This window comes from Colletotrichum fioriniae (genome assembly GCF_027942845.1).
Source record: "Colletotrichum fioriniae strain IMI 355084 chromosome Unknown scaffold_18, whole genome shotgun sequence".
Taxonomy (NCBI): Eukaryota; Fungi; Ascomycota; class Sordariomycetes; order Glomerellales; family Glomerellaceae; genus Colletotrichum; species Colletotrichum fioriniae.
The window spans coordinates 59,862-82,353 of NW_027076854.1; the positions used below are offsets into that span (position 1 = coordinate 59,862).

Here is a 22,492-nt window from a genome sequence, read left to right on the forward strand (position 1 = left end):
ATGCTTAATCGACAGGAGCCAACGCTATTTCTTCATCCAGCGGCAGGAGCTGGCACTGTGCCTACGTAGCGCCGGAACGAACACGCACTTTCCCAGGTAAGCTACCATCGACTCTCCCTCCCAATTGCACAACATCTCCGATGCGCTCACCTCAATCATTGAATCATTGTTTTGTCCGTTCCACGTTGCATAATGCACCTTATTTTCCACAAAGAAGACGTTGAAAATAGCAATCGGCGCTGGACTGAAACGGACGCTAACGCCGCCACCACGTAGGTATTCTTTAGGCCAAAGTACCTTATCTCAACACTAGGTAAGACACCTTCCCTAGGGATTCGATCCAAACATCTCAGTCACTCCTGCCTACGTACCTCAAAAGAGAGTATAGGTTGGTGTCATTCAATAAAGTACCTTACCTAAGGTACCTACCTGTAGTACATGTCTGCGTACTGAAGCAGGAGTTCAGTCGCAAGAGTCGACTCTTTGAACAACGAAAAGATAGCAAGAACTAAATGAGGGAAAGTACCTACCTTCATCAGGCAGGCATGAGGTGGGACCTCAGAGATCTACGAGTAAAAGGAAGCTCACGGGAGGGGCTTTCAGCTTCCCCGTCTCTCTTCTCTCGTGCAGATTTCGGCCACCTCTTTCCTCGTCCCGGTCGCCACGGGGGGCGCTTCCTCTTAACAGATCAACCTTAGCCGAAATGGGGCAGTCACCCAACACCACCAATGACCAGCAATGACCATCATCCGACTGCATCGAATGCAGTCGGCTGCGACACACCTTCCTTGCTCCGAAAGACCCACTTTTCAAGCAGCTCCGGGTCTGCGCTTTCCACCGGCGCATTCCACCTCGCCTTCCAACGTCCGACATCCACACCCGTCGTCAAGCCACAATTCAACGCCTTGCCGTTCACGCACCTCACAACTGCCTTGATCAATTGGACAATTCCAATGCATGCGTCTCAGCTTGAGAGTTTTGCTACTCGCTTTCACGTCAGAAGCACGACTGCCATTCCACATCCTACCTTGAGCCGCCAGCAGTGCTGGCCTGCGTTCTTACCAAGAACCCCTGAAAACTGGCTAGGCCTTGTTCACGGACAACGTAGGCCTGGCCTCATAATGGGCCGGCAACCACTTGCGCCTGTTTATGATCCCTTCTAAGACACAGAATGATCCGAACAGGAACGCTCACTTCCGCCCATGTTCTCCAAAGTAAGGTACCTTATCCGTACTTCCACACACTGAGCCTTGGGCTTCAATCAACTGATATCTGCTACAGCCTGAGCAAGAACCCTGGCCCTGGCTACCTCACCTGCCTTTCATCTTGTCTTCGTACAGATGGAATCTCCACGAACTGCTGTCAAGACCCTCCATGCTATGCCCTTGAACCATGGCCTCCCGCAACAGACGCCCGCAGCTACCCCCGGTTCCCGCCATTCTTCCAGGTGCAACGACAATGGACAACGCAGACCCCGGAGCACCTATTCTGGGCATAATTGGACCGCCTGCTGCATGCCGCAGGGAACCGCCATCAAATATGCAAGGGGAGGCTTCTTATGAACCGGTCAAGCATACAGCAAACAGCGTACAGGATGCAGCCCCTGGATGAACGAGGCTGCAATCTTGACTACGCCTTGTCAACGCCTTCGTTGTCATCAACCGACCGGAGCTCAAAATGCATCGAACGATATCAATCACACCTCGTCACACGGCATGAACGAGCCAGATGGGCACTCGCATTGACATCGGGCAGAAATAAACGGCCAAGCGGCTTTTTCCCACGATGCGGGCACCAGATTCTGCCACCATCCATCTGCATCATTGGTCCTGGTCTTGGCTCCGTGCTTGGACCGCGCTGCCTTCCAAGAAGTCTGGCTTTGAAGCCCATCGCGTATTGTCATAATTATTTTGGCTCCTGTTGTGGTGGTGCGGCCGATTTTCCCGGCCCAACCAATTTGAATTCGGCCTCGTCCAATCAGGCTCTTGGGTAGCCTTCCTTGCGGCTGTAACGGAAACGCGTCTGTTCTGGGCGGCCAGCGTCAAGCGCATCCTGGCCACATCGACATCCTTCCTTTGTCTCAACGTCGTCTGTTCCCGCTTGGTATTTCATTCATTGGCAGATTGCTCTCTGTCCCGCTGTCTCTCAATCGGTCATCAACGGAGTAGGCCTAGCAGACAAGGGATTCCGTGGAAGTCCATGTCGGAGTCATTGCTGGTCCTGGAGCGCGATGCAGCTGATCACAGCTTCTCCACCAAAGTAGACTTTCAGCTTGTCTACACATCCATACCCTACCGTCTCGTGGCAACCATGAGTAGCGTGCTGACGTGCGTTTCTTCTGCCCGTCATTGGCCTTTATCTGTCTTCTCTTTTCACCAAATGCGCCCAATCATGTATCAAAGAATGGTGCATCGTTTCTTCAGCGCATGATTCGCAAAAACCCAAGAGTTCGGGCGGCCTGCAGACGTTTTCTGGAAGCCCGGGATGTTCATTGGCCTTAATCCTGCAAGTTTCTTTAGCTTCATCCTGTCAAAGTCAAGGGCCAAAGGTGTTCCTCGGTGGCAACACCCCAACAGCTCATGATAGGTAGACCGTTCAAAGCGCTCTTAGTGGAGTTTCTCAGTGCTACCTCGCTTCGTGCAAAGTGCAAAGAGGTTTTCCACTGTTCAAATATCCGTGGTGAGGACGTGCTCAACATCCTTTCCACGGCAAACGGGCCGTCCCGTTTGCGCATCAGCTCCCACTCGAGGCCACGGTTCACGATGTGCCCGTGCTAGAGTGACGACCTCGCCGAGTCATCTCGGCGCCGACCGCGGATCACCCGGCCTCGTAAATGGACTGGCCGCATCTCTGGCCTCCCCTCTTTACAGCCACCCTCCTCCCCCTGACAAAGTTTGATGTCCTCGCCGGCGGCAGTCATTACCAGGTCAGTCTCGAGTGGCGCGGCTGGTCGTTCAGCTATTGTTTCCAGGCAAATGACGGCCGCGTCTATGGGATGGTGGCATTTTCCGCTGTAGTCCTTCGAGCCTTTTTGACATACATGAACGCAAGCCTTTCCATAAACGGCCTCCTGGTTGACAGCGCATCGATGTCCTTCACAAGGGACTCCCTACTTGTGAACCCTGAACAGTTGCAGGAGGTGTGTCAATGTCGGAAGAGGTGTTCGCGGCCCCGCTTGACCACTCAACTTCCATCTGTCATGTGTGCCAAGCTGGGTGCCAGGGAACTCGATCGAAATCGATGAATTGCTCTCAACGTGCACAGAGCACCGGAGCCTTGTTTTGATTATTACAGCTCCAGTAGAGTGGACAAAGCACTACAAATGCGGGTTCCTTGCAAAGCTATATCCAATCGTAGGTAGCCCGTTTCAGTTGCTGACAACGCTCGTGGGCATATCATCGAGTTAGTCAAGGTACAGGCTCGGTTGAAAGAATAGGTGGTGCCGTTATATCCCAAGGAGAGTCAACCCTGATAAACCGTCACCTGCGGACTGTAATGAGAGCTACATCTGATGAATGAGGTGTCACCGGGGAACTTCGTCCGGTGGACTCGGCAAGCCACACGTCACCCACTAAGGTGAAATAGGTGAAGGGGCGGACTGGAGCCGTGATGCTGCATTTTTGATCGGCAACCGACGCACACTGCCAGCCCAAAACCAGAGAAGAGGGAGTGAGTTCAATACCTTCCATCAGAAAATACCTTCAACTGGCTTGGGCTTAGGTACATGCACCTTCGTTGGGGCTCTGATGCAGATCGAACGCAATGCAGTGTGGAACATCGGCCATGGCCAGCAGCCGGCCGCCACGTTGTCCTGCCCAGGGCCCTAACCAACGCCCGAAGGCCTTCGTCAGGACCGTTCTCAACTTGCTCGTCGCGAGGTCCGCCGTAACCCAAGGCTCTCTAGTCGACAAAGCAAACGGACCGTCCGTATTTGGACAAGCCAGATAGTTCATGTGAGGGGATGGGTCTGCGGACTTTCTCAATTTCCTCGACGGTACACCTAGACGGTTATTAGCCCGCATGGCCGGTGAGATGGTTTAGCCCACCAGTGGGTGGTAGCATAAGACCTACATCATAAGGCGAGACATTATTAACGCCCCCCTCTTCCATAGAAGCAGACCATATAAGACAGGGGGGTTTGAGACGACCGATTATTCGTCAATGACCAGGTCGATGGACTCAGGAAACGGGCATCCGGCTCAGAGAGGTCTGGCCCTGAGTGACAAAGCTTTCTTCCTGACATGTTGAGATCGATGTCGCCTGCATGTTGAGCTGGCCTTGTCCGGGGTTTGTTTGCCTGTCCCTGCCCGAGTGGCTGCGAGGGTCCCTGAGGTTGCAATGGCAGTTGTGCTTCCTTGATCATTGTGTCTCGTCTGAAGTAGTCAAGTGTAGTTGTCAGCGTTCCCCGGCGTGTTTAGGCTCAAGTAGACCGGCGGCGATGGAAGTAGAGGATAGGAAGGTGGCGATGGAAATGTCAACCTTGCATCCATGTCACCTCGATGACGTTCCATTCTGAGCGGCAGGCAATGCCCTGGTGGTCTCACGAAGCGGCCCTCGGTCAACCAACCCTGGTGCCGTGGAGAAACCCTAGCCTTCTGACCTTAGACATGGCCTTCGCCATAATGCTCTATCCATATGTCAGTAATGTGGGGGAGCCAATAGTTCCAAAAGCAACGCCGCAGAAAATAGACAATGGCTCGATGGTTCATGCCGGCTACCATCCACCCTCCCCTCCTTTGCCAAGGCCCCTCCAGGGGAAACGGCCGAATATCCCTACCCTCCACGTCAAGCTGACAGTTATCTCTTGCGGGCGGGACGAACCATGGCCCGTGGGCAAGGAAACAAGAAACAAAAGCACAGCACGGGATTAAGGAATGTATGAGACAGAGAACCTCACAGCGGCCGCAAACAGAGCGGGCAGAAGACAGCCTTACCTTGAGCGGGAGGCTAAATACTGCTCCGTCACTCCAATACTTGCAGGTCGCAGCCCGTAGCGGGAACACCCACTTCAAAGAACCCCCAAGGGTACTATTCAAGGTTTTACCTGGGAGATGAAATCTGCAAGTCTTCTGCAGAAATGTACACGTACATACAAGAAACGCTGGTTGAAAGTGGAGAAATTTCGCCTTGTGTTTGTGACTGTTACGACCAAGGGGCCAGATTAGAACACCATTTAGGCATTGAGTGACAGGAAAGAGGAATGGTTTAGCGGTAGAAGAAAGAAATCGTGCCTGATGAATGAATGTACCACACTGTACCAAGTAGAGAGGCGGAAAGCTTGAACATTGAAATGAACGCCCAATTATACAAGAAATGAGGGAAGGGATATGTCACCCCAATTCGTACCTGAAGTTTGACAGCCCAGGCACACAATAGGCGTTCTTTTCATATTTTCCTGCCAACGCCTCATCATGTCCACCCACACCAATTTCATAGCATTCTTCTTCCCTGCATTCGTTTAGGTCGGAAGCCAGACTAGATTCATGTTCTCAGGTTCAAGCCCCCTTGCAGGTCGTATCATATTTGAACATCTCCAACGCTCGAGAGTGGAGTGTAAAGCGTCGAGCAAGGTCCCCTGGGCCCTGAGAGGACATTTTCGAAGCTACCATAAACGTGGCAAGCAGATATCCTCCGATGACCGCCAGCCTCAGCCTCGAGATGCAAGCTGGCGGGCGGCAGGTTGATATCGTCGACAGGGGAATAACGACGAAGATCTCGGCGACGAGTCTCGATGGACCATACGGGGCGGATCCGAGACGGAATTTGGAAAGCCATGATACCCACCGTGAAAGTTGACAGATGTGATGTACGTCATTCCCGCTTTTCTACGAAGTATCAAAGCCGATTACGAGGGCATGGGCCGGTAGTCGTCGTTCTTCTGGAAACGAGCGTTATGTAAGTGGAGGCAACGGGTGGTTAACACCTGATGACTGCTCCCACGCCTCGAATAGGAAATAAGTTGAACAAGGCCATGGCTACGGCCTGTTGACTATGCATCATGTAGGTATACATGTGCGAATGTACGTGTATAGTGTAGCGCGGTGCGGTGAAGTGTATCTGTATGGAGGCGTTATGTGCGCCAGTCGTGACAACACATCGTGCGGGTCCCAATCAACAACCTCGAACTATTTGACAAAGTATAAGTTAGCCCAGTTGCCCCTCAGACTAAGGATATGCTACTATGAGACAAGAGCTGCAAGAAAAAAACGGATTTGACAAGTACATTGATGTCAAAATCCGCTTTGTATACGCTGGATACGAAAACATCGCTGCCGGGGAAAATCAGAAAACGAGCATCATCAAAAGCTGTTAAACCTCGAAACGGCCAAACAAGGAACGAACAACCTCACCTTGGTGTATTTCCGGTCAAGCAACATCGAGAAAACGTACCCCCGTTACCCACACCCCCGAGCCGGGCCAGCAAAAAGAGACCACTGCTGCCCAACGGCCATTACGCCGAACAGCCAAAAAAGAGACTTCTCGATCGCGGCTGCGAACGACATTCTTTGTCTCTGCCGAAACGGGCTGCCAGGCGCACCACTGCCACTCGTAGCTTGCTGAATTGTTGCTGCTGTCTACTGCTGCGACTGCTGCGGCCATTTCTCAATAATACTACAGTCTGCCTGGTCAGTTCCGTTTTGAACCATTTCCTTTAGATTTTCTTTTTCACACGCCCCTCCTTTATCATAGTCCATGGCATACATTTTCTGTCCATCCCACGCATTTTAGCCCCATGGCAAAAAACCCCCCAAGCCAAAATGGCTACCCCTGAAGAAGATGGACCATCATTGGACACAAATGACCAAAGAAGCATCATTGTGTACAGCATTGCATGTTGTAGGGGGAGGAGGGCAAGAAAAGAAGGGGGCGGCCAACTTCGAAAGATGGGAATGAGAGAACAGGAAAAGAAAAACATAAATAAAAGATGGCTAACAAACCTTTTGTCTGGCTGAACAGAGTCTGAACAGTCCAGTACCAAACCTAGCATTCGTGACCTTATTTCATACCCGAGACCCCCGAAACGAAACGAACCACTTCTACTCCTCTCTCGGTTCTACTGCTACCGCTCCTCCTCTTCCTCCTTGTCTCCTCCATCCTATTCTCCACCACGTTGCGCATCGACGAGCTAGTTGCCTTCTCTAGCTAGCCAGACGGACCGGCCCGCCAGGGGAGGGGGACAAACAACACCAAAAAAGAAAATACCGGAGAGGAAAGAGAAAAACGAAAGGGGGGAAAAAAGAGACAAGAGAGAAGAAGACCATAGGGGGTGGTACAAGAAACAAGAGAACAATGTGTTACTTTTATCAAACACGTTGGTCCTGCGGATATTGGAGATGGGGTCAGTTCAAACAGCAATGCAACAAAGAATATCGGACGGGCGAAACATGCGGACTGAAGCTGGTGTACGAAACCATCACAAACGAAGACCGATGCAAGCTGTGCTACGATATGGACAAGAAGTATCGTCGGTTAACCAAGATGCAAGGAGACGTCGCTCGGTGGTGCCGCGAAGGGAACCGCAAGGCGACGGTCGAGCGGACGAACCTCGAGATACAGGAAGTCAACCGCCAGATCCAAGAAATGAACAATCAGCACTGGACACGGGTGAATCTGTTGACCTGATGGACCGTCTACTATCCGCCGGCTGCGGCTTTGCTGCTGGGCGGTTTGATCGTGGTCCATGGAGGGGTTCCTATATGGGTATGTTGCAACTTTTTTTCCTTTGGTTCGGCTCTTCTCTTTTCCCCTCACCTCCCTCTCCGAATTTTTCTCCATATACGAATGCCCCTCGTTTGCTGGACCTGTTTTGTGCGGTATGGTGGGAGTGGCGGATTTGCTGCTCAGGGGTAAGCCGAGTCGGGGGTGTGGTGTATGTGTGTGTGTTTGTGTGCGTGTGCGTGCTGCGTTGTGTGTGCCAGCTTCAGGACTGCCGTTAGCTGACTTGGCTTCTACTATCAGTGGTTCTCGAACCTCCCTCGCATCTAGAGGGGGACGACGATATGACGAAACGGAATGGAAAGCGCGCGGAAACAATGGTGCGGAAAATCGATTGACGAAGAAAGATTGAGGGAAAAGGGACAAGCAAGTCTTTGACACACTGCGGGACTGGAGAGATTTCCTGTTGAACCCTGGCTTTGGGGGGAATTTCCAAGTTGAACCACGTAACGGCCGTTCATTCGCTGATTCTGCATCATTTTTTTGATCTCTTTTTTCTTCTTCTTCCTCTTCTTTACTTTATTCATGCTCCCTTTTGCTCAGGTTGGGCGGGCGGAGGTTTAAATTTCCCAAAGACGGAATTATTGGAGGCTACAGAATCCTGTACAGTCTTATTTCTTAGCCAGGAGAGCATCTCGACGTAGTTAATTTTAGCCCTCGTTGGCAGTCAAAGTGTTGTGTGCGTCTGGTGCCCGCAAGAGACCGCTTCGTGTAGGATGCTTCGTCGCGAACCCGGTCCGCCGCTTAGACGGCGACAGGGACTTGAATGACGGGCCCCTCAGCAGCACCTTGCTTAATTTGTATGCTCATCTCAAGTTGCCCTCGGAGTCCCTTCCGTCATTTCGAATTGACTCTTCTGTCCCCTGCCTAGAAGGCCTTGGCCATATAGATACCCATTTTTTGCAAGCTGAGCCCGAACAATTCGGACCCAGAGACTATTGGAATTTTGGAAACCGAATGATGGCAAAGCAAAGCGTGGCAGTCATACTTCCTTTCTCAGGGCACACACAAGTGAGGAGGGATTGATGAAGAAAAGCTCTCCCACTTTTTTTTCTTCCTGCACGGTTGCCCATCCAGCAGGTTTTTGGCGTGCTTATCAGGTAAGTAAGTTGCAGAAAGCGGACTCTGCCGGCGAATGAGAGTGGCACGCGATGGTTGACGGCGAAGGGACAGCAGGCGGCATTGCGTCGATCTGGTCTAGGTACAGCACAGGTACGACGGATAGCGGCCCTCCTGCAAACAGACAGGCCCTCTTCGCTACTGCTCATTTTGGCATTTCGTGTTTCTATGGCGAGCTTGTAAAGTTTATGTTCCCCAAGGCACGTCATTCGTTCTCACGTGTCGCCGTCAAGCAAGTGAGGCGAGACCCCGCGGCTTTGGATGAGCCCCCTCAAAGACTCCCGTGGGCGCCCCTCCTCTCCGAGTCCCTGTTAGCACAGCACACTGACAAGCGTACCTGTCATCTGACTTGAGCCCAAAGTGGAGGGAGGAGCGGGAGGAACAGAAAGGAGGGCTTAGCGTAGGAGAGACTGGGTACAGAAGAGGGACGAGAAGGATGGTGGGTTGTGTCGGGCTTCATGAGATGGGACTGGGAGGCCGCCCCATCTGGCCGCAGCACACCACCCCTACTCATGCCGTCCATCCCACTTCACTTCCAAGGTACCATTTCTTGGACTTGTCTCCGCCAATGAGCCACGGGAACCGCACAGACTCCCGCACAACCCTGAATGGCGGGCATCAGAGTCTTAATATGAGCCTCTAAATGCTTCCCTCCTGTGCAGAGTTGATGGTGCTCGTCCGCCCCGAAAGGTCGGCCGAAATCCAAGCTAGAGGTGTCGCTTCCAGACATGGCCCGGACTAGGATGCAACATTCCTTGCCAAAGGGTCCACACTAGAAAAGGTAAACATCAGCCGGAGGTGCACGTGGCCATCTCTCAATGGGCTAGGCAATCCAAGGCCTGCCGCTGAAGAATATTCGAGACACAATCATTGGCCCGCCATGGTACGAACCAGGGGGGCTCCAAAGTGGGATGGAGGGAATTTTTCATTGATTAATTCGTGGTCTTTGGGGCCCATCGTGTCCACCTTTCTCATAACCTCGTTGTTGCCCAGACGTTTTATACAAGGGCTTCGAACCAAGTACAGGGTTCTGACATAGAAAATGGAAGAAGGGGGAGAAAAACAAACAAACAGAAAATGCGATATGTGAGTGAATGTGGATGCTTCTTGGGGTGTGTGATTGTGCTTTCTCTGATTTTGTGTGGGCGGAATTTTGGGAAGCGTGTGTCTGCATACTGTGTTTGGAGGGGTATCGAGGGAAAAGAGAAAAAGATGTCGTCACTCCATGCCATTCCGTCCCATGTTGCCGTAATCCGACGGGACCCTGACCATGCGTCGACCAATACAAATCTATGATAGAAAGGCAGCGCAAGAATTAGGAGCATAGCTTAGCCGCCCTGCCCGTGAGCTCGGGTGGGCAGACACCAGGAGAATGATTCATGACCGAGAGTTTCAAGCCATTGCCGCTGCTGCATCGGCGAATGTACCGACAAGGGGCTTGTCCAACTCAGTCTTGACTGCTGGTACGCCGTGTCGCATTTCGATCGTGTCATCTTCCTGGGGAAGCCAGTCCACTTGAACACCGGTTGGGGCGTCGTCCTTGGACGCCAGCTTTGAAAGGAGGTGCTGGTACCGCACGATGCGGGCTTCTTGCCCTGCATACGCAAATGTAGTCGGCGCAGGGCGATGTGCGTGATCCTGCGGGGCAATCTCGAAGATGTCGACCATATTGCTAGGAAGACCGATGTTAGCCCTCCCGGTTCTGACATGAGAGCAAGCCCGCCGTCCCGGAGCTTGGGTCGAGAGTCAGTACGTACTCGGATGTTTTCGCTACGACTCGCTGCAGAGCCTCAGTCTCTCGCTGCACCTCCATCGGGTCCTCCTGTCCGTTAACGCTCTGCTCTCCGAAACTGCCGTAGTGCACATTGTTTGGATCGTCGTAAAGGAGTCGCGATTCTTCGTCCTGGAAAGCCCGTCAGCCGCTGCATGCTACGCTGCAAGTGCGCCAGCCCACAACGTCACCCACCTCGTCATAGACGTCCTTGTTTCCCCGCCCGAGGCATGACGCACAAATGCCCATCGCGAATCGAAAAATCGGCGGGTCGGTCCCTGGTCGTGCGATGCGCTGTACTCGGCAGATCTTGGGGCCCGTGTCGGTCGAAGGCGGTGAATCTCAGAAATAAAACGGCATAAAAGAGTGGACGGAGCTTTGCTACCAAGCAGTGTTCGGCAAGGGGATGGCGTGAGGGACTGGTTGATGGCGCATGTTTGGATTATGATGCTGCTGGCAGAAATCGCAAGATTGCGACGATGGAATGACGTTCTAATTTCGGCAGGCGGTCGAACGTCGGAATCGGAATATCACCGCCTCCGCCCTATTTCTCCACAGCGGGACGGGACGGCCAGGCCCGAGCTCCACGCAGCGGTTTTCTGGTGTTTTGGGACGAAAAAAAATGCTGGAGGACCCGGCAGTGTGTTCGAAACCTGGACCTTGCACCGACCCGACCTGGCGGCTTCCTCACTTAAAATTCCACGAGCAATCGCCGAACACCAATGGGGGCAAGTCTTGTCGTCGCAGTTGCGATGCGTCCTGCTCGACATCTTTGCGGCGTATCCACCTCATGATGCATGGCACCCATTGGCTTTGAGTTTCCGACTCGCGCAAGGCATACGCTTGACGGATTATCTTATCAGCGGAAGGGGTTGAAGCTGAGAGCTCTCCCTTGGGGACACAGACGTCAATATTGAGCGCTGTGTCACTTCTTTCCCTCCTCACATCTCCCTGGTCCCTGAAAACGGGCTCAGCAGCAGACTATTGACTTGGGAAACCCCCTTCATCGCCAAATACGGCCTGATCGCAGTCCATTTTCGGTTGAAGACCATCCAAGCGGAAGACGGCTTCATGTCCATGGAAAATGCTCTACAATATGGAACCCCCTCCAAAGATTTGCAGAGGCACTTGTCTCCGGTTTTCTGTACCCTCGGCCAGCTCTATTGTTCTTCGTGGGGCAATAGGTTGCAATACAGGGAAACGACATTCCTTCGGCAGCAGCGCAATGTGAAGTTTCCCAGAAGCCTTTTAGCAGACTGTCTAATACATCGTCGCGCAGTATCGACGACGAGCATATAACTCGATCAACTTTCCAGACAAGATGCTACTTCTCTTGATCATCAGCTTCAACTAACATACTCGCATTACCCAGCTTCCCGCTCCCGCCAGCAATAGAAATCGCCTTCCGAGCTTCTCTACTTCATATATTCTCGATTTCATCTGTCCAAGTACTCGCGAACCATTGTCACCATGGTTCACCAACGTAGCTTCCTGACTCTGTCAGTCCTCTCCTTGGCCTCAATTGCGGCTGCCCGCCCCGATAACCTGAGAGGACGAACACCTCCAAACCCCAACACCTGTCCCTGTCTGCCAGAGGGCACGCCGAGCGTCATCACCAAGACCGAGACCGCCCATTCCACAGTCTACCAGACCGCATCCGCTTCTTTTGTACAGGAGACCGTCACGGCTACACTCACAGTTACACGCCAGCCAGTCACCCAGACCGAGACCCGTACCGTCCACGTCACCAAGACCAAGACCGCTGAGGAGCAGGAACAAATCACTGTCACCTGCACCGAAGTCATCAGCGAAGGTCCCGATGGCTCAGCAACTACCAAGACCAAGCCCCCCGGAGGCCACGAACACACCGAGACGAAGACGCGCACCGGCCATGGCGGCTCAGAGACGACAGCGCCGGGCCATGGTGACGACGAGCAAGCCACTCTGACAGACTCCGCTTCCGCCTCTGCAACGGCAACGCATACCGGCTCAAACGGCGGCAAGCCGACTGACAAGCCTCCCCATGGTGGTGACGGTGGCGATGGCGGTGACGATGGCGGTGACGACGACAATGGCAATGGCACCAACCCGACCTCGACCCACCACTGCAACCACTGGAACGGCACCAAGTGCGTCAAGCCGACCGATGTTCCTAGCGACTCTGCCATCACTCTCACGGCCACAGCCACGGCGACCGCAACGGCGACGGGCACGACAACCGGCAACGCTTTGCCAACCTACTCGGTCTGCTCCGTTTCGGTGGCTCTCGTTACCGTCTACAACACGGTTACAGCGACCGTCTACCAGACCGGTACAGCGCCTGTACACAAGCCCCGTGCGCCGACAGCATTGGCTGCTTGGTAGTTCGATCGCGTGCATGGTTTCTGGTTGTGATATATCGTTGGAAGTATTTGGGGACGACATAATTATCCCTTTAGTAAGGACGGTAATGGCGAAAAAGTAATGTCTACTGTAGTTAGGAAGGGGTCCAATAATATCAAGGTGTTTATGTCAAGTTTCATGATGCACAAAGTGACTGGAATGGATTGCCTGGGACGTTGAATTTACTAACCAGAAGTGAAAGTGTAAGTTACAGTATTTATACAACACATAAAACGTCTTGGCTTCCTATCAAAAAAATGATCGGGTGCGTGGATCAAAGACAAAAAAAGACACCCGACTGGACAAGGCAATCGATTGTCATGAGCGGTATCGGAAGCCCATGAAATCGTCGTCGTCGTCGTCGTCGTCTTCCTCGTCGCCATTTACTTCCACGTTCTCTTTGCCACTGGCTTCAGTCGGCTTTTCGACAGGCGCAGTGGTGCCTGTGAAGCTCTGCTTCCTCAAAGCCTCCCGCTTTTCCTTTAACCTCCGAACCCGAGCCTCGAGCTCCTCCATATCCTCGAATTCCGTTTCCAGTGCCCGAGTAGCCTCCTCCTTCTCATCAAGTAGGTCTTTCTCCGCAAGCAGACGTCGTTTTTCTTGTTCCTCCTCTTCTGTCTTCGCTGCTGCCGTAGTCTCCTCGGCCGTCATGGCTGGTGCAGCAATGACAGCATCCTCCGAATACGGCGCTGTTGTCGCAGCAATATCCGCCTCAAATGCTGCCCACTCGTCCTCGTCAACAGTCCCTTCAACAGATTTCGCAGCTGTGCCATTCTGCTGTGTTGCTGGGCCAGCAGGAACCGGTTTCGTCGGCAACTCCTCTTGTGGGATCAATGGCGAGGGACCAACGGGCTGCACAACGGGGGTCGAATTTGAAGAAGTCGCATCTCGATGCGCAGGAGTATGCGGGCGCGACGGAATCTGAATCTCAACCCCCTGAACTGGTGTGGTGGACGTCCGGCGGTTCAGCGAAGGTGGTGTGAGTGTTACGTCCTTGCGATCGAGGTCTGACTCGCCAGCAGACAGACGAGCAGGAGTGCTCATATTCCCCTTGCTTCGCTTCTTCCGCACTGCATCGGCTGCGTCGTCATCTTCCATATCCTCGTCCGAGTCGTGTTTCCGCTTGTTCGAGGACGCTCCGTCTGCGGCCGCTGATCCGCTCGCGCTCGTGGATGCTTGTTGCAGCACTTTGACCTTGGCCGTATGTCCGGATCCACGGATATGGCTGTCCCATAGAGACTCGGCCTTGATCGCCTCGTGGCAAAGGGTGCATAGGAGCTTGCCCGCATCAGAGTAGGCGGCGTGAGGGTGCTCGATTCGTCTGGCAGCACGTTGCTGACGGAGGAGGGATCGTACGTCGGCCATGGTGGGTATGAACGCGTCTTCACGACACCTAAACGTGCGCAGATGCTCCGCAGACTCGGATCTGGCGAGGATTATGCTCAATGGCTCGTAGGTGTTGAAGATCGAATTGCCAGGCGAACTTGTATTCGGGCTAAGATTTGAATGGAAGCGACGCAAACGACGTAGCGTGGTAGCGAAGCCGTCTGTACCTTTGCTCTGGCCTGGGAAGTGGAGGTGACACGGTGCAGGTGCCAGGTGGGCAAAATTGGCGCCAGTCTGATTCAAGCACAGCGGGGTTGGTAGAGCACGAAAGGCCTGCCGACGCTACCCCGGGTGCCCATAGCTTTCCCAATCGGTGCTGACGGGCCTGACTCCTGCCTCGACAGCCGATCTTCAGCTGTCCGTGCCTTCAAGGTCCCGTCGCGCGATTCGCAGTCGCATTAAACTCTCGCCCACATTCCACCATTTCGACGCTACCGAGACAAAAACACTTCAGGAATTTCAACACACGAATAACTAGGGAATGATCACGACCATTAACCGACCTGAGATTATCCAGCGCCTCTCAACGACGATACGCTTGTCATAAACATGGCCGACAACCCAGAAGAGCCGTCGCAAAATGCGCTGGCCTCGACATTCCCCAACCCGCCGCCGTTCTGGAGAGACTTTACCTCGGAAAACGTAGCCAGGATAGAAGAGCTCCGGAAAGCGCAGGCAGAGAAGGATGGCATTGCTGTCAAGGACTTGCCAGCTCGCATACCGGATGTTCCTGAAAGCCTCATGAATCTCCAACCTCCGGCTGAGCCGCCAGCGGGAACATGGAAAGTCTTGGGCGGAAACTATACGGTATGTTTTGTCAACTAGTGGCAATTGAATTGGTAACGGAGTCGCTAATACTCCACGTAGCTCGACGACAAGCTTCCTTCTCTCGAGGAAGGTGAGATCAAGCGATTAGTGCCGGCGCATTCAGAGGAAAAGGACGGAAAGCATCTTGATCGAGCATTCGAACTCAAGAAAATGGCCAAGTCTCTTTTGCTTAACTTTCTCGAGCTCGTTGCCGTCATGGCTACCGTGCCAGACGACGTAAGTCAATAGTCATCTCTCCCCAACACCCCTCAAGCTGACCAGTTCCAGGCTGCTGCGAAAATCGAAGACTTGCGCACTCTCTTCATCAACTTCCACCACGTCCTGAACGAATACCGACCCCATCAAGCACGCGAATCGGCCATTGCGCTAATGCAATCCAACCTCGATCGTACAAGGGCGGAAACAGCTGCGATTCGAGCACAAGTTGACAAGGCTAAGCGAGTTCTCGAGGGCTTGGGAAGCCTTGATACACCCAAAGCACCGGAGATTGTCAGCTCAGTCGTTGATGGCGAGCTGACCAGTAAAGAAGCGGAGACTTTCGCCAGGGTAAGAGAACAAGAAGTATGGGGAGAGGCGGATGCCTTGTTCCTCTAGCAAGGGAACGGGATGTCAGCTGGTACATGGGAAGACAGCTTCAAAACCCTCTTTCCATGGGTCTTTGAGCAATCTAGGGTCTGAATAAACGGATTGGTCGGCAGGGCGGTGACGATGATGAAGAAATGTTTCGTGGTGTTTTTGGCAAGTATTGATACCCAATTTCATACCCGACTAGGGATGAACCATGAGAAACGGGCATCGAGCGACAAGGCAATGCAAAAAAGAAGATGTTCCCGCAACGTGATATTGGATCGATGACAACGGGTGTGCTCTGCACGGGTCTGCAAAGGGGAAAACAGTTTTGGAGTCAACGACGTCGATGATAGAATGGCCACAAGGGCGAATCATGAATTCATGCTCGACTGCAGTGTCAAAGATATCAAAAGTAGCAAAACGGTATCAATCCTCCACAGCGTCGCTACATTGCGCCTTTAGAAAACCCCCCCCCCAAAACCAAACGAATTTGTGATTGCGTCCTGTCGCAGGGAAATCCCCTTACATGACGGTGCAGGGGATGGGGATACAGCAGCACTCGTATCCGTCGCACTCAATGCATTTGGTCTTGCCGCCCGTGGCCTCGGCGGGCTTGACGATGCTGTCGATGATGGAGGTGGCGGCGCTGCCAGGGCCGTTGCGGTTGACGAGACCAGAGGAAGCTGAGCCGCAAGCCATTGTGAATGTGGTTGGTGTTGGAAGAGTTGAGTAGATGGGAATCTATGATGTTGTTAGTTGCTGTGGATCTTGACTTTTTGCTAAGGTAGATGCGTATGTGACGTCACGGCTGGAGCTTTCTCACCTACAGACGACTGGCAATTGAAGCAAGCGTTGGATGGATAAGAAGTTGAGATTGGAAGATATTGAAAGAAAGTTGAAACGTTTCAAGTAACCTAAGATTGAACGATGGAAGTCTAAGGTAGGTGCTCTCACAAAGGGAAAAGGCAGTCCAGACCCAGTCTCAGCCAGCCTTAAATAAAATGCCACCCACCCCGTGCCCCCCTAACCCAATGCAATGCTTGAATCTCCAAGGTCCCGTGTTTCTAAATCCAGCAAGGTTGTCGTCATGGCGTGGTGTGGGGGCAAAGCATAAACCCGGCAAAATGCTGTGGCTGAACCGTCTTCGATTCGTCGGCCTGCTCAGCCAACCAGTGGCAGTGCGAACCGGCTCCCGGGGCCGGGGTGTGCTCCCGATGCTCTGCTCCCTGTGAGTGTTTGCCCGTCTCACTGTTCGTTGTTCATTGAGTGCACCCGACGGTGGAAGATACCTTAGGTACACCGGACGGGAGGTGGGGGGTGGGTTAGGTTGATTCCTGTCGGAAAAGCAAAGTGCTGTCTTTGACTTAATACTGTCTTACTGCCCGTTGACAGCCGTTACAGCACTTTAATGGGTCGTAGAGGATGACAGCCCGGGCTGTTGACTCGCGACGGACCCAGCGCTGGAAATGACCGAGTTGAGAGATCTTGGCGAGTTCAGTTGGGTCTTGTTGGTGGCATCGCGTTGGCCGAATCCCACCACGAGGCCAAGAATCAATGATTTGCCGTTTCCCGGAAGATATGAGGATGAGGCTGGTAGAAGCCTATTCGCACAGAACCCTACCTTACCTTACTCCAGAGTGGCATCTATCTTCACGACTGATAGGGAGTATAGTCGGCCAGATTCAATGTCCTTCTTCTAACAGCCCTTGAGAACCAAAGTCGACTTTAGACGTAGGGTTTATTACCGACAAGAGCTATTGAAACAAATCACAGTACAGCCACACACGAGACGTCAAGGAACAACTTTGATTGCCCCCATTTCAATACAGCTAGACAATGAACTCCGTAGCAAATCCCTATTTAGCAAAGGCCCAAATGCCCCCCCACGAGGGAGCGGTATCTCCGTCTCTCAGTCCCAAGACCTCGCGTGAAACCCAATAAACAGCTACCTATGTACCGCGAATGAGAGGATATACGCTTTTGCAAGCAAACTTCTCTGGTTTGCCCTTCCAATAACATCCCAAGATCACGCCGACGGCGTAACCCCCTGTGCGCCTTGCGGAGCCGGAGGGGCAACGTCGCTGCCCTTAGCAGCTGGCGGTTGTTTCTCCAAGAGTTGGCTCAGATAGGTCAGGTCATCTCGCGCCCGCAGGTCTCTCTCCAAGATACCCCGAACGACCTCCCATTCTGTCCGCGACATCTGGTAGGCCTGGGGCAGCAGGAACTTCATCGTAGGACTGTTAATTAAAGGACCCAGAACCTCTTGTGCCAATGCCTGGCCTTGTTGTTGACGTTGTTGGTTCTCGAGTTCAGCGCCGCGAGCGGCCGTATAGCCCGTGGGAGGCTGGTTCGGCGGGACAGCCTGACGTGCCCCATGTGCTGGGTGCTCCTGTAGAGCGTGGGCAGTGTTGCCAACAGGATGGCTCGGCTGTTGGAAGGGGCCCTGGGCAACCGTTGGCGAGAATGCCGGGCCAGATATCGAAGGGTGTCGTGGAGGAAAGCCGCTTTGTGTAGGAGTTGGCGCATTGGTGACGGGTGACTGAGATGCGGTGCCGACCAACTGAGGTTGTCTGGGGGTATTGCGGTATACGAAGACAGCCAACAGCATAGGCTCCGTCCTCTTCTGAGGCACAAGGTTATCCGAAAAGTTGAGCATGAACTCTGGCATGTTGCTGTCTCCAGGAAGAACGGGAACCAAGTAAGTGTCCCTCACATTGCCCACGCCCTTGTCGCCGACAACAGCATACCGCTTTTTGGAGACGAAGTAGTCAATGAGGGCCTGGAACTCCCGTCTATAAACCTCGGACGACGGCGTTATTGCCACAACAACGATGTCGGTCTGATCAGCGTAGCGCAAGCCGCAGAGATACTCTATCGCCTTCTGTTCGTCTATGCGTCCGGCAACCGTGAGTTTCTTTGGGATGAGGCTGGTCCAGGGCAATGCAATGGTGGTGAAGAGGTTGGCGCCACCGACAAACCTGGCCGCGGCCGGGAAGTCGGCAATCGAGCTCATTACCAAGTGACCACGCCAAATGACATCAGGATCTGTCTCATCGGTTGGCGAATAGGGTGGAGATTCCGTCTCTTCCTGCAGAAGTCTATCCACGTCTGCGTCAACACCAGGGCCATGGTTTGGCGCCGACGGCCGGCGGTTGTGTGTGCCCGTGGGAGATTTGACGGTTGCGTAAACCTTGTTGATGTCGAAGTCGGGATGCTTGGGGGAGTGTCGGGCTCCACGGGTATCGATGTGTAGACCAGCATGGGCAGGAAGCTCCACTGAGTTCTCGAAGTGCGATTCCCCATCCGACTTGATGCCGGCCTGTCCCTCTCGGCCACTTGGTCGTCTTATGAAAGACCTGCCTTCGTCATTTTGATGGAAAGACTCGTTCTCGACAATCTCTTCACCCTTGTGCGTTCTCCTCATACGAGGGCCATCTTCGGTAATGAGAATCGACTGCTTCTCAGAGATGGCCTTTAGCTGAGCGTTGGCCTCCTGCCTTTCCTTGGTAGCCAGCTCGTCGGCGGACATTGTGGCTAGCATAGTTGGCGACAGAGTGCGCTTCAACAAGCGTTTGGTTAAGTCGCCGTTCAGCTTCATATTCGCATATAGGATTCGCGCCTGCATTGCGTACTGGCTCCGATCCGGGTGTGCATCGTGAACCGCGCGTTCAATCTCGAGTGCCATGCGCTCCGCTTTAGCCGCAATAGTGGTATCTTTTGGGAGATTGATGGTCTTGTCCTTGACACCGGCATTGAGACCGACTACGACAGCCTTTTGCAAGAGTTGGGCGGGTCCCTTGCGATCCTCGGGGAGGTCGCTGACCTTTGTATCTAGGTCGGCTGGTACGGTGTAGTTGACGGCAGGGGATGCCTCTGGCTCCGAGACTTTGCGTTGCTTTGGCGCAGGCGTCTGGAAAGGGTAGAGTTAGCAATGCTCTGCACGAGTCTTTGCAAAGAGGGGAGGCTTACCTTTGCTTCCTTTTCACCAGTCTCCTCCCGCGTCTTGCGCTTGCCAGTGGCGGCCTTGGATGCGGCGTCCTTCTTGTCCTTCTTCTCCTTGGCGGGTTCTGAGGGAGCGGGTGAATCCTCAGCTTTGTTACTCCTTGTGTCTTGAGACAACTCCTCTTTGGGGTCGCTGGCTCGCTTTCCGGCTCTGCCGCCCTTCTTCTTTTTCTTTTTCTTCTCGTTCTGTTCGTCCTCGTAGGCCTTTCGACGAGACTCCCACGGGCGCTCGCCTTGCTCCATGAGAGCTAGTAGTTCCTTGTGGTCCTGAGGAGCACATTGCTCGCAGTAGTAGTTTTTAGGGAGATCTTCCGTAAAGACACTCATACCCATGCAAACGTTGTGCTGCCACGCTGTGCATTTGTCGCAAGCGATCCAAGGCTCCTCTGAGTCGCCATCCTGCTCCGTTGAGCCGCAGACGCAGCGGATGATCTCTTCTTCTGGTTCCTCCTCTTGCTTCTTCTTCCTTCCTCGTTTCTTGGGCGGCTCGATAGGTTGGTCGTCGAAGGCCTTGGTATGCTGGCCTTTGGTTGCGCGCACAGAGCGGCGAGGTTCCGGTTCTCCTTTACGAACCATGCTGGTTAGATCTTGCGGGTAAAGAATGATGTAGTGTATATGTGCGTGCTTGTGCTTGTGTGTATGTTTTTGGGGGAAAGACGAGCGGTGGCTGGCTGCGGGGCAGCGTGAAGGTGGTTGCGACACTTACCAGACATAATAGCTTTGTTGCCAGCGGTGGCAGGAAAGAGAGGTGGAAGCGTTGAAACGTCTCCCTTGGTTGGAAAGGAGCGCGAGGGTGCACCTTTAGAGGAAGGTATGGGCTCTACTCCAGTTGTCGATTCAGGAAGGTCCGGTGTCCTCTGTGTCTCTCAGGCATGCATTGGATTTTATGGCAGAGCAGGAAGAAAAAAAAAGACTATGATATGTGACCCATCCAAGATAGGTACGCGCGCGACACAACAGGCTCGATGCGAAGAGCGCAGACCGCGCGGGAACCCTTCCAATTGTCCCTCACGAGTGACTTCCAGCACAGATAATGAATATACGATCGCGCGACACAGTTTGCGACAACGAAATCAAGGTCGACCGTGGGGGGAGCGGTGTTCGCGTGCCGCTTTTTGGGTTGTGTGGGAGAGAAGCAGAAGGGAGCTTGCGCAAAGGTGGAGGTGATGTGAGTGGGTTGCGGTGCGGTGCGCTGCGATAAAACGGCGCGAGGTTGGAGGGAAAATGCCGAACCGCCTCCACATCTGTCATTATGTAATCGTCGTTAACCACGATCTTGGGCCCATTGCTCGGTGAGAAGTGCACGGATGCCGGGGAGGCGGGGGATGCATTGTTGTGGCCTTGATGCCTGGTTATCTTCGGTGAGGAAGGTGAGAGAACCTCTGGCCCCTTCGTCTGACTTGACTTGGGAAAGCAAGACGATGAGGTAAGAGCCTCCCGGGAGAAGCTCGGACCATCCTTACCTCAGCGGCTCAGCCCTCCCCCGGTTGCTCCCCCAGGCTGGCCAGCAGCGCAAGGAGCTAACGCGTGCGTCGATTGCCTGGAGCTTCATCGAGCTGCACCCAAAGTCGTAGCCTTCCCTGCAGACGACCAACAAACCATCGTGCCGCAACAACTTCACACAAATCCGATCGTCGGCTTCACGAACAAGATCAGTACCGCAATCGAACCCTGAGTCCCAGCTAAGTGCAACTCGATTGCTCGCCCATCATGTCTCGCAGATACGATTCCCGCGTAAGGCCCATCCCCGCTCTTCCCTTGCTCTACGTCCCCTCCATCCTCGTAGGGCAACAAGCTCACACCTTGTGTTAGACAACAATCTTCTCCCCCGAGGGCCGTCTCTACCAGGTTGAATATGCTCTTGAAGCTATCTCTCACGCCGGAACTGCCATTGGCATTCTCGCCAAAGATGGTATCGTCTTGGCCGCCGAGCGCAAGGTGACTTCGAAGCTGTTGGAGCAAGACACTTCAGCGGAGAAGCTGTACATCGTCAACGAGTACGTACTTGGGTGCTCAGCATGATATTACTAGACTCTAACGCTCTTGCCTTCTAGCAACATGCTCGCCGCCGTTGCAGGTATGACGGCCGACGCCAACATCCTCATCAACTACGCCCGTCAGGCCGCCCAAAGATACCTCCTCACCTACAACGAAGACATCCCATGCGAGCAGCTCGTCCGAAGACTATGCGATCTGAAGCAAGGATACACACAACACGGTGGTCTGAGACCGTTTGGTGTCTCCTTCATCTACGCCGGATGGGACCCTCGCAGACAGTTCCAGCTGTACCAGAGCAACCCTTCAGGCAACTACGGCGGATGGAAGGCGACGGCTGTCGGTGCCAACAGAGCTAGCGCAGAGAGCTTGTTGAAGCAGGATTACAAGGAAGATTGCACTCTCAAGGAGGCTTGCGGCATGGCGGTCAAGGTTCTAAGCAAGACCATGGACTCAACGAAGCTGAGCGCGGAGAAGCGTACGTCATGACCACGGCCACTCATAAATCTGCGAATTGATACTAACGGATATAAACAGTCGAGTTCGCCACAGTTGGCCAGACGAGCGACGGTAAGATCTACCACAGACTCTGGACTGCAGAGGAGATCAAGGAACTGCTGAAGGAGCATGATCTGGCAAAGGACGAGTCCACGGAGGACAAATAATGGCATGGATGAATTCAAAAACATAGATGGGGCGTGATGATTGCCCTTTACCCTGATG

The 22,492-nt window shown here is 53.5% G+C and overlaps 6 protein-coding genes across 6 annotated transcripts; 3 read left to right on the forward strand and 3 right to left on the reverse strand.

The window, feature by feature from the left end:
• Nucleotides 1-10,227: 10,227 nt before the first annotated feature.
• On the reverse strand, nt 10,228-10,855 carry N0V96_011508 (uncharacterized protein; the record flags this gene model as incomplete). The annotated part of the gene is made up of 3 exons (XM_053193528.2): nt 10,228-10,507; nt 10,593-10,738; nt 10,802-10,855. The coding sequence occupies 3 exons, from the start codon at nt 10,853-10,855 to the stop codon at nt 10,228-10,230; spliced, it is 480 nt and encodes a 159-aa protein (XP_053048846.2).
• Nucleotides 10,856-12,076: 1,221 nt separating this feature from the next.
• On the forward strand, nt 12,077-12,970 carry N0V96_011509 (uncharacterized protein; the record flags this gene model as incomplete). Its single annotated transcript, XM_053193529.2, has 1 exon — nt 12,077-12,970. The coding sequence occupies one exon, from the start codon at nt 12,077-12,079 to the stop codon at nt 12,968-12,970; it is 894 nt and encodes a 297-aa protein (XP_053048847.2).
• A 336-nt stretch (nt 12,971-13,306) lies between these two features.
• On the reverse strand, nt 13,307-14,353 carry N0V96_011510 (uncharacterized protein; the record flags this gene model as incomplete). The annotated part of the gene is made up of 1 exon (XM_053193530.2): nt 13,307-14,353. One exon carries the CDS (start codon nt 14,351-14,353, stop codon nt 13,307-13,309), a length of 1,047 nt encoding a protein of 348 aa, XP_053048848.2.
• A 570-nt stretch (nt 14,354-14,923) lies between these two features.
• Nucleotides 14,924-15,796, forward strand: MED7 (Mediator of RNA polymerase II transcription subunit 7; the record flags this gene model as incomplete). The annotated part of the gene is made up of 3 exons (XM_053193531.1): nt 14,924-15,181; nt 15,242-15,418; nt 15,470-15,796. The coding sequence occupies 3 exons, from the start codon at nt 14,924-14,926 to the stop codon at nt 15,794-15,796; spliced, it is 762 nt and encodes a 253-aa protein (XP_053048849.1).
• A 2,002-nt stretch (nt 15,797-17,798) lies between these two features.
• Nucleotides 17,799-20,350, reverse strand: BYE1 (Transcription factor bye1; the record flags this gene model as incomplete). Its single annotated transcript, XM_053193533.2, has 2 exons — nt 17,799-19,682; nt 19,742-20,350. The coding sequence occupies 2 exons, from the start codon at nt 20,348-20,350 to the stop codon at nt 17,799-17,801; spliced, it is 2,493 nt and encodes an 830-aa protein (XP_053048851.2).
• A 1,134-nt stretch (nt 20,351-21,484) lies between these two features.
• PRE9 (Proteasome subunit alpha type-3) lies at nt 21,485-22,434 on the forward strand (the record flags this gene model as incomplete). The annotated part of the gene is made up of 4 exons (XM_053193534.1): nt 21,485-21,508; nt 21,587-21,771; nt 21,829-22,247; nt 22,307-22,434. 4 exons carry the CDS (start codon nt 21,485-21,487, stop codon nt 22,432-22,434), a joined length of 756 nt encoding a protein of 251 aa, XP_053048852.1.
• Between the last annotated feature and the right edge of the window lie 58 nt (nt 22,435-22,492).